The sequence below is a fragment of the Lissotriton vulgaris genome, chromosome 1_1 (assembly GCF_964263255.1).
Source record: "Lissotriton vulgaris chromosome 1_1, aLisVul1.2, whole genome shotgun sequence".
NCBI classification, from domain to species: Eukaryota; Metazoa; Chordata; class Amphibia; order Caudata; family Salamandridae; genus Lissotriton; species Lissotriton vulgaris.
The window spans coordinates 763,320,565-763,331,276 of NC_141685.1; the positions used below are offsets into that span (position 1 = coordinate 763,320,565).

A 10,712-nucleotide genomic window follows, 5' to 3' on the forward strand; every position below is an offset into this window, starting at 1 on the left:
TAGCTCTCTGACCTCCATTTGTAGTTGCTGTGAAGTATGAGGTTAATATGTTAAGTGGCGCCGGCAATGTGCCAGCGTGTGTAGTGGTCCCATGTAGTTGCTGTGAGGTTAACCAATTCAGTGGAGGCTTTACTGTTTGTTGTTGGGTCTAACAGGACAAGTGGCATCTGTAATGTGGGCAATTCAATGAGTGACCGCTACACTGCTGCTGAGATGTAAATGCATTTATTAGAGGTTATGCGTAGGCTGTGAATAACATGACAGTTGCTGCAGAAATTGACGGCAGCTGTGATCAGCATATTTAGTTGATTTGGTGGTGGATGCAAAACTGCTTTACAGGCACCTATGCTGTGTAGGAAAAACAGTCTTCTGCTGTATTAAACCAATACGGTGTAACTCCCTCAGAACTCAAAGTGAACAATGGGTGCGAAATACTTTGAGAGGACACTCTAGTGACAAAGAAACACCCTTCAATTCCTAGTAATGCACCCGAACATAACTTGCACAGCCTGCAAACAGGACTGATCAGGTGTGCTAAAAAAAAGACACAATCAGGCATTTCCAGTACGTGTCCGTGCTCTCCTATGCTAATGGCAATAGCCCATGCAGTGGCACAGGTAGTACGAATATGAAGGGTAGCTGTGGTCTTGGTTTCTCTGAACACTGTACAGCTCAAATGTAGCTCGTTTAGTAAAACAGTGACATAAGCATTAAAAGGAACCTGAACTGTAGCTTCACTGAAGAAGTTACTGAAACCTATCACGAGATATGGTGCAACAAATAAAGGAGGCAAGGCTGAGATCGAATGAGCTGTATATACCAAGCAGGGAAGCAGTGGTCCAGACTTCTGTGCAGCCAACCACAGTCTAGCTGGAATGTATTTCCCAATAGTTCTCCAGTGTATCAGGATAATCACAAGTGCCCATGAAAGTGCAGACTAACTGCAGAGACTGATGCTAGGTTAGGGAGATGGGAAGATCATGGAGCAGCATCATGCATTGCCAGCACATTAAACTGAACCTCAAGCATAACATGATACACTATAATCCTGCTGAAGGGGGTGGAGAAACCTTTCTTCTGTTCATGACCATAAGAGGACACGTCACGTCTTTGCACCATGATCCCTCAAGATCCCACATCCCCCATGTTGAAGAAAAGAAGGCATGGTTACATCCTTTAAGGGGACTGAGGTACAAGTTGATTAAGGGGTGGAGGGTAGGTGCAATTCTCTCGTCTGCTCAGTAAGACACAAGACATATTTCCCCCCCCCAACAACACTAGTACTGACCAGATGTAAACACTGAGTGCATCTCTTTCCTAGACTTTCCTCTTTCCTATGCTAAACTTTTATGAAAAAGGGCACAGGGATCACATGTGCAAGCTGCAGAACCAATTCGTTCTTTAATTATGTGCCCCTGGGCAACCCATCCTATGTTCTACAAAACTCCGACAACCCATCCATTCACCGCCATGATCAGCACTACCATTATTTATTGCACTGACGGCAATCAGCTTACAGGTCTTCTCTAGAATGGGGATGACATGGCTACAGCCCCTTAATGCTTGAGTGTCAAAACTTAATTTCAAGCCCAAGGCACCACAGCTGATTGGGAGTCAAGCTCACAGGGATCCTGGACAGCAATTATGTGAACCCAAATTCCTTTTCTCCACAGTGCTCCCACTCCACGGTGGAAGCTTGAGATGAACCTGTAAACTTCAGGACTGTGCTCTGTCAAACACTTCACAAACACTCTATTGACAAGTCCACATTCATGAAAAGGAAGTGGAAAGAGGTGCACCGTCAAGAAATCCACTTACGCCCCTATTTGCCCCAAGGAGCTGAGAGCACATGCAGGGCACAGCAGGCTACTGAGCACTTCTTTTTCATTGACACCTGTCATGATCAACAGCTACCTTTGCACCACATCACTGATTTCCTGGACACATGTTAATAAGTGATTGAGGACTGGGCTTGCCACAGTTGTACCAGCTGCCACTGCCGTGGATGACACCTGCAGTTCCTGCAGACTGACTTCCAGTTTGCTCACAGCCTCACGGAAGGCAAATTTGTTGCGCGTCTGCGGAATGCAGTCCACATAGCCAGAGCAATAGTCCAACAGTTGATGGCCAGTGTCCACCAACTGGCTATTAGATGTGGGCGAGGTAATGGCACTTGAGAGTAGGACAGCACACTCGAGGAGGGACTCCTTGCTGATTTTGTCAGCTGAAATCCTTTCTGCTGCCTGCTTTGTCTTTCGCAGGGCTACCTTGGCTCCTGCGGTGCCATTGGCCATTTTCAATGGTGTAGTGCTAGATGTCTGGGATGGCACCTGTGGAGGTGGAAGGAGGGGTCTCAGAGCTTTTCCCACTGCTGTCCTCTTAGAACTTTCAACAGGTTCTGTCTGCTGAGATGCTGTCCACGTAGGTCCAGATTCATCTGCGAGATCAGAGGTGGTAGGTGTCTGCTGCAGGTGGCGCCCCACAGGAGGGAGAGGGGGAGCACACTTTGGTTTCACCCGACGGGGCCTGTCGCGTTCCATGGCCTGTTGTTCAGATAACAGTTTGAATGTTTTCCCCTGAGAGTCTGTGCCCACCAGCTGCACCTCGACTGGAGTCTGTTTTAGGCCAGGCGAGATAACAACTGGTACTTTGTGATTGTGAGTGGTTGTAAGGGAAGTGACTGATTTAGCAGGAGAAGATCTCCCAGGTCTGTCTCCATCCTCTGGGGCAGTCCCTGAAGAGCCATGCCGGGCACTTCCATTGCGCTCTTTGCCCCTGGGGGATAGTGATGGTCCAATGCAGTCCTTGTCAGCTGTTGTCACAAAATCATTGGGTGTGGAACGAATTGTGTGAACTGTGGTTCCGCGGAGCAGGTGTTTGGTTTTTGATCTCTCTCGGGCTGGTGCAGTTCCTTCATCTGACCTCCGAGGAAGATGATCAGGAGCCTGTTCTCTGCATTCATCAGGTTGTGAGGTGGTTGACAATGTGCGGTCAAATTGCATCTTTGCTCTCTGACAGTTCCTTGGCAGAGTCATAGCCATCCTATCCTGTTCTGGGAACCCTGAGGACATGGAGGATGTAGAATTGGACCTGGGGAAGGGGCTAGGAGTGTCTTCAATGCTGGAAGATTTCCCAGACCGCAAGCCAAGTGTTTTTTTAATTAAACGTGGTGTGAAGAAGCCTGTGATACCCGACCACCCACCACTAGAACCTGTCCCACTAGAATTACTGCTGCTGCAACCAGCATCCTCACTGGTAAAGTTTTTCTGTGCAATGCTCCCTCCTTGGCCTTTGGGAGGGGCTAAATTCCCATCCTGTTGTGTTTGGGAGAAGGCAAAGCTGTTGACGTGCTGTAGGGAGGCAGCTGAGAAGTTGCCAGTTAGTTCATATTTCTTGTGGGGCTGGTTTTCCATCTCCCGAAATGAGCTGCTCCTTTTGGGTGGCTGTGGCGCACTCTTTTTCTTCATGAAGGAGCTGAAGAAGCCACCTTTGCGGTCACGGGTGAAGGTGGTCTCTTTGGCATCATCAAGAAGGCTACTGGGAGAGCGCTCTCGTTGCTTGCGAGGAAGAGCAGGTGAACCACTGCCCATCTGTGATCCCCGGAAAAAGCCTAACAAAGAAAATAAAACAATCATTAACCAAAAAAGAAAAAGGTCATGTAAAGTTACAATGAAATATTTGTCTCACTGATACAAGTAAATAAGTAAGGCCTAGGTGCTATGTTGACTAACTCAGGAAAAAGTGCACATCAAAGATGTTCTTGGTAGCTTATCCAGGGACATGCCTTAAATTTCTCTGTGCATGAGGCTAAATATCTCAAACTCAAAACACAAACTTTACTAAGGTGAAGCTCTCAAGTCAATCAGTTACCTTTGGTTAAGAACATTATAAAAGTTCACCTCACTCTAAGCAGGACATTTTTTTTTTTAAGAGTGTGAGAAAAGTGGGTTATTGGTTGTGAAACTTCACCAAGCAATAAGGTCACTAATATTTATCTGCTCCAGTTAGGGTTCTTACATCTAACCATAGCTCAGTCCTGGGCAGCTCTGACACAGAGCATTCAGGCTTAACTTGAAGGAAACGAGTGTAAAGCATTTATCCGTACCACAATAGTCTAAGAGAGAAACAAAACACAATAAACATCCCAATCCAGTTTAAAAATAGAATATATTTTGTAATCCTTGATTAAATACCAAAAAGAGAAAAATCAGAATAAGCGAACCGGAAGTTAAGATTTCTGTAAGGTTTCAATATATTACTTTTTTTCACTTTTAAAGGTAGTCTATAAGCCTAAAACTCAGGGGTCCAAGGCAAAGTCTATGTTTCAGGCCGACCACGATGGAAGTCAAGGTTGGATGCGGATGCCGGGTCAGTGCCTGTCAAAAGTTTACCTTCTCACTTAGGAACTTTTCTCTTACAGAAATAGTGAAGGGCAAAACGGTCAGCTGGGTACTTTGGAGGTGCAGGGCTTCTTTAGCTTTGTGTCCCTGAAGCTTAACAGGAAGCTAGCCAACTAGCACTTGTAGTCCACTCATTGGTTTTGGTCCAAGCGGGAGCAGGTCCAGCCCTTCGGGACTCTCGTCAAGGGTTGTGAAATCCTGTCTTTGCTCAGTAGGTGCAGCAGGTGAGATGCAGTCCAAATTGGTGCAGCCTTTTTTTCTGAGGTACATGGGGTTCAGCAGGTGCACTCTCCTTCTATTCTTGGAGTGCAGCAGTGTTTGGAAGATAGAACCAAAGGGTGCCAACTTTTATGCCAATTTAGAGTACGTGGATCGGGAAGACTTACCATCAAATGGGGCTACAAATCCATCGGGGCAACTTTCCCCACTTTTAGATCACTTCCTGTGGGGTTGGCCCCAAAGAATCCCACAGTTCATCTCTGCCCAAATCCAAGATGTCGGACCCTACTTCCCTGGGACTGAGCCATGGGCACACCCTTAAGGTGTGTTCAGTATGAGCCACCTCGCCTTGAAAACCAGTCTAAAAAAAGGTTTGTCCTCTGTCTACCTACAGGCAAGTTAAGGTGTGACTCCCACTTGCATCTCAAAGGCAGTAGAACCTTTGAAGCTGGGACATCTGTGGCCATCGACCCTGGGCCATCCAGTTAGCAGGAGGTCATGCCTCCTCCCTCAAGCAGACCCAATGTTTCCCTTCCTGGCAGAGCTTTACACCTCTTAGCAGGAGACAGCAGTATGTCTGGAGTGACAACTGCTGCAGTTAATCAGAAGTGGCTACTTGAGGTTTGGAGCAAGCAAATCACCCTTGCATTAAAAGTTACCTTAAATGGGACTTCAGCAATAAGTTGGGGTTTAATTTAACAGCTAATTTGATACCTTGAATTACTAGATTCAGTGGCCCCAATCGTAAATTGGAATTTAGTGCTGGGGCTAGTGAAATTCCATGGCAGCCAAGGGGCCACCGGCCTTGCTACAGTTAAAATGACAGTTGATTTATTCTAGGACAATTTTAAAACCAAAAATCTGAATGCTCTACTGCAAAGGAAGGTTTCTTTAACATAACCATCTTAATTATGTGCATCAATGACACATTTATATCGCTTTTGAATGATTCCTGCGGATTGGAAGACATGTGGCACACCCAAATTACAACAGTAAAATAGAACATGGTTTTTCTTTTATTTTTACATTTCAATCAGACAGAACTTCACAACTACTACTATACTAGCGTCTGTCCACAATGAACCTTTTGTAAGAAAGTCTTGGTCCATCAACTCTTACCCGCAGTTACACTGATTCAAGAAGACGGGGATAGATCTGTCTTCCTGACTGCATGTTAGGAAGAGCCGTGAACTAGGACAAAGATACCAATGAAGTAGAACGAGATATTTCACAAGGTATCCACTTTTATGTTAACATTATTTTTTTATCATTTTGCATATCCATTACAAGCAACCTAAATAAGCAGTTTGTAAATATGATCTTACTGTGACAATACCTAAAGCACCCAAAAATCGAACATATGCGTAAAATTCTACCACACTCAACTAAACTGATTTTCCATGCCACTGGGGATGGAGCGCACTTCATGTAAGGCAGAACTTTCTATTTTTAGAAATAAGCAGGACAGACACATGGAGGCCAGTTTGAACACTCAAAAGCTACAATTAAGTTGAGTGAGGAAATGGGGTGTATTATATCGTGTGATTGTGCTACCTAACCTTGTAATACACTTATCAACCCCTTTAGGTCTGGCAAGTTTCGTCCAGACTATAGCCTGCATGTCCTGGACTCTCTGTTCCAGGTAAAAAGTAAAAACTCGTAGTGTATTCAGAATGGCTCCATGGAAAAGGAGCAACTGCGAAGGAGTCAGAAATTACTTCTGTCTGTTAGTGAGCTCCAGCAATGGTAATCGCTCCATTGTTGTATGGAGGTGGCAAACGGCTTGACTGAGGCAAGCCCACCTTCAACAGCCAGTCATTTAGGTTAGGAGAAGACTGGTACCCCCAACCTCTGTAAATGTGCTGTAACTGCCTAAGGAACATGCTGGGGCTCTTCTTTCCTTGAAATGCTCTAAGGCAGAGTCTACTTTTTCATCAAAAAGGCGATGCCCAACACAAGTCATGTCTATTAAAGATGCTTGGAGGTACCTAGAGCAGTCTATGGACCTCAGCCAGGAACAATCCTGGAGGGCCTCACAAGTACCCATGGCACGTCCAAGACTATCTGATGTATCAAGTCCTGAGCATATCACATCATTTGCCACATTGCGATGGTCCGCCCTAAATATCCTGCATAGGCGATGCCTGAAGGTCATCCGGAACAACAGGTAATACTTGAGCCACCATATCCCTAAGGGAATGAGAGCAGCGGCATGGGAGACAACTGGCATTGATTTATCTCAGAGCAAGGGTTGTAGAGGACAAAATTATCTTTTCTATTCTTTTGGGTTCGCAGTCTGGAGAAGTGATAGGGAAGGCATTGCGGTTGACCTTGCTGGTGGATGCCTGTACTACTAGACTTTGCGGTGTTGGATGCTGTGTTAAGGCAGGATGACCAGGTGCAGGGAAAGGCAATTAGCAACCTGCACATTAATGAACCGCAGTGAACAGCTCTCAGCCCAGATGCTAGCCAGGTTGTAGAACTACCATTGTTGGCAATTGTCCTACGCATCACTATAGCAAAGGAGGTGCTTTTCTACGTAGCAGGACATGAGGGAGACAAAAGGCCACTATAAGATGGTGTCACACCCACTGGGATCCTGAAACTCTTCATACTAGTTGTCCTCACCATAAAAGGGAACATAATCAACCCGGTCATCATAGTTGTCATTTTTATAAACCGTGCCATAACAATTCTGTGGGGTCTAGACCCTACTGTGTGGTAAGGGCAAGGTAACAGAATCAGAGGGGATGCAAAGAGGCCGTGCAACGCTCGGCACTTGGCACAATGGTCGAGTTCGTAGACTGCATCAGTATTCATGTTGATGTGAGTGGGACCAGGGGAAGGAATTGCGCTGGAGCAGAAGCTAGCACTGGAGTCTGTGTTGAACTGGATATGGGTCCAAAGGCCACAGACTATGCCGAAGGCGGACCGGTCGGCTGAATTCCAACTGAAGACCCCTTCCGGATACTTGGGGCCCAAAGGAGTGCCAGAGGGAGCGGTAAAGTACAGAAAACCCACAGCATTGCCTCCCTAAAGGCTTCTACTCGTTGCGACGTACCAGACAGACCTGGAAACTCAGGCTGCGCAGAATCAGACCTAGAATCAGCTCTGAAGTAAATCGGGAGGCACCCAGACACCCTTGTATCCTCTGAGCCTCAGAATGTCAGAAACAGGCTCATACTTAGATTTGTTTTGTTTGGTGACTTGGTGACATACAGTTTGGCTCTGCATTTCCATATGGTGGTCTGGTTCATCTGGGTGCAGTTGCCACAAGTCTTGGTCCGACCCCAGACACTATACACTGACTTTGTGAGAGACTACCATTGACATTTTTGCAACAGTCCCTGCACGATTTGAATGCTGTGGTTTAAGGGGGCATTTATATTGCACACTGGATAACATGTAGTTGAAAAATCTGGAAAAAGATCAGGCAGAAGTTCCAGATCTGCATCGGAAAGCGGGTAAAGAAAGGAACATGTCAGCACGCATAGGTGCCGCTAATATGCAACTCTGTTAATCACTTCTGAGTGGAATGATGTAGCATGGAGTAGCAGGAGACCCCTTAGCAGTGATTAAGAGAACTACTCCATAAGTTTTTGGATCCAGCCTGATTTGATGCCTGGGGATTATTCACAAGGTGAGGAATGTGCGGTTAGAAGTATACATCAGAAGAAGGTGCACTTAGCTCATGGTGTATGTGCATGTGTGGGGGGAGTAGAGATGAGGTGCTTGGTGGGGTTGAAAGAAGTTCTAGACCATACGAGAGTCATATGACTACGAGAAACCTCTAGTCTGAAGTGATTTCTTCCCAGCGTGGAAGGATATCATGCAACATCCCCCGCACCCTCTACCACTGTATGGCCCTCCCCCCTACCCATACCGCCCCCGGGATAGTATGATGCTGTTGTTTTTGGTATGATTGTGTTTGATATGGGGATGCAGTTTTGTTCTTTGCCCTGCTGCTTACGAAAGGAACTCTGGTCAGCTGGGGTTCTCAGGGCACCCATTGACTTTGCAATATTGCTGTCCTTTTGTAATTTTTTCCCTAAGTCATCAACCTGGGAACCAAAGAGGTGCTTCCAATTGCATAGCAGGGTGATGAGAAGCTGCTGGTTTTGTGGCTTAAAGCCTGATTTGCAAAGTCAAGAGTGATGGAGTACAATAATGGTATTCAATCACCTAGCAGCCAAGGGTGCAGCTTATAGTGGGGTAAGAAATGTTTTTTCTCTCTGCCTCCCTGTTTTTGAATTAGTCAGGGAGATGTGGGAGCTCATCTATCTCCTCCCACTGAGCCCTGTCACTCACTCTCGAAGACCCACAGAATTAGAAATACTCCAGCGAGCATTTACCCTAATTGCTAATCTTTTGCCTGCTGCATCAATGCGCTTACTCTCCTGCTTAGGTAGTGGGGCATGGCCTGTGGTTTGGGCAGAGGACCATTTATGAGCAGTGTGCACCACCAGGGTTTCAGGGGGGAACATGACCCCTGATATACATGGGGTTTAATGGAGGGTTTAACTTTTTTCTGCCTCTGGTTGTAGTTACCCTAACCTAGCAATGCTTCCCAAAAGTGTCAGGGGCAAAAGAATCCCCTTAAACAAAGGGAGGAATGCTGCAGACTGTACTAATTTAGAGTGCTTGCACCAGGAAATCCGATTCCTCTGGACTTTGTGTTAGGCAGTCACTTGTTGGATTACCCCAAGTTATGTTTTAGTATTATCAGGGGGCGAACCCTTGAGTGGAATGTATTCTGGGTCTGGATCCCCATCATGTTGATCTTCTCATGGATCGTCTCTAGGTTGAGGGTGGAGTGGGGCCTCAATTATCTGGAGGGGCGTAGGGGCTTTCCTTATCTGAGCAAACATGTGGAGACCACTGAGGCACGTAGGGCGGGGGTGTTGCAGGTGTGGGAGGGAGAGAAAGGCTATTAGCCGTTGTCGAGCCTTTTGGATGCTGGTATGGGCTCCAAACGGATCTGGAGTAGGTTCCTCTTCGAAGGCAAGCCTCCTTTTCCTTTATAAAAGCTTGGTAGTCTTTGGGGGAGGGGACAAATGCCATGGCAAAGATTTTGCCTCTCACCCAGCACCTCCTGCAGCTTCTCAACTATTGCTCTCTTAGTCATCAGACCCACCTATGAAAGGAGGTTCTGACACCAACCTTTAACTGTTGATACTGCCTTCGGCTTCAAAGTGTGTTGATGGTTTTTGGTGGTGGAACCTCTCTTTGGACTCGAAGGCTGATGTGAGGGGTTGGGGTAATAATGCCTTTGGTGGATCCCATCTTGGCTCTGATGCCTTCCCTAGGTGTCGACCGGAGTCAGAAGGTAGCAATTGTTTATTTGCACAGGACTGCATGCCCGACTTTCTTGAAATCATCGCTCTGGCTTGAAGTGTGGCCTCTTATGAGGCTGATGATGTATCGCCATGGCCCAAATTTGAGAGTCTGGGTCTGGTCTTTGTGTAGGAGCCAATATCTGCTTAAATGGAAGGAGCCCCTTCTGCCTCTTTTTTGTTGAAGGGTTGGTGAGGTAGGAAACCTGAAGACTCTATGCCTTCTTCCTCCTTTGCCTTGAGGGGGGTCTGATTTCCTGAAGATATCTGGGGCTTCTTTGGTAGGTCATCTCTGCATTCTAATGTGGTTCCAGCTCCAGTGTCTCTGATAATGGAAAGTCTGTTGCACCACAAGCTGAGACCGAAGCACACTCTGCAACGTTATGGAGATAGACAAAGATTGTAGATGCTATGGTGGTCGTCCCAAGTATATTTAGAGTGGTAGTGAAGGCATTTCCTGAAAGGTGGCCGTTCTATCGTCTTCCAGTGATCAATATTATACAACACTGAAGACTGAAAGCCTGAGGCCCTGGGCATTGGACCCCGTGTTGTACAACTGTCTTCAAAGTGTGTCGGTGTGGAGGGAAAACAGTAGAAAACAACGACTTGTATCGAAGTGTCTTTCTCAAAGGTGGAAGTGAATTGCAGAACCGCGAGGGCCTGAAACTATGTGGAACATGGCATGTCCAGGAGTCCCGTCAGTACACGTACAAACCTGTTTGCAGAGAAAAAATAATCTAACAATGTAGTTTGTGCCTAC

General features: G+C 46.4%; 1 protein-coding gene across 4 annotated transcripts in view; it reads right to left on the reverse strand.

Annotated features, from left to right (window-relative positions):
* Nucleotides 1–209: 209 nt before the first annotated feature.
* The window catches only part of ABL2 (ABL proto-oncogene 2, non-receptor tyrosine kinase), a 403,452-nt gene continuing 392,949 nt past the window's right edge, over nucleotides 210–10,712 (reverse strand). For all 4 annotated transcript variants that reach the window (XM_086955801.1, XM_086955815.1, XM_086955807.1 and 1 more), the window contains exon 11: nucleotides 210–3,610. In XM_086955801.1, the coding sequence (XP_086811927.1) occupies nucleotides 1,911–3,610 (1,700 nt within the window). In that variant the 3' untranslated portion in view covers nucleotides 210–1,910. The remainder of the gene's footprint in view (nucleotides 3,611–10,712) is intronic.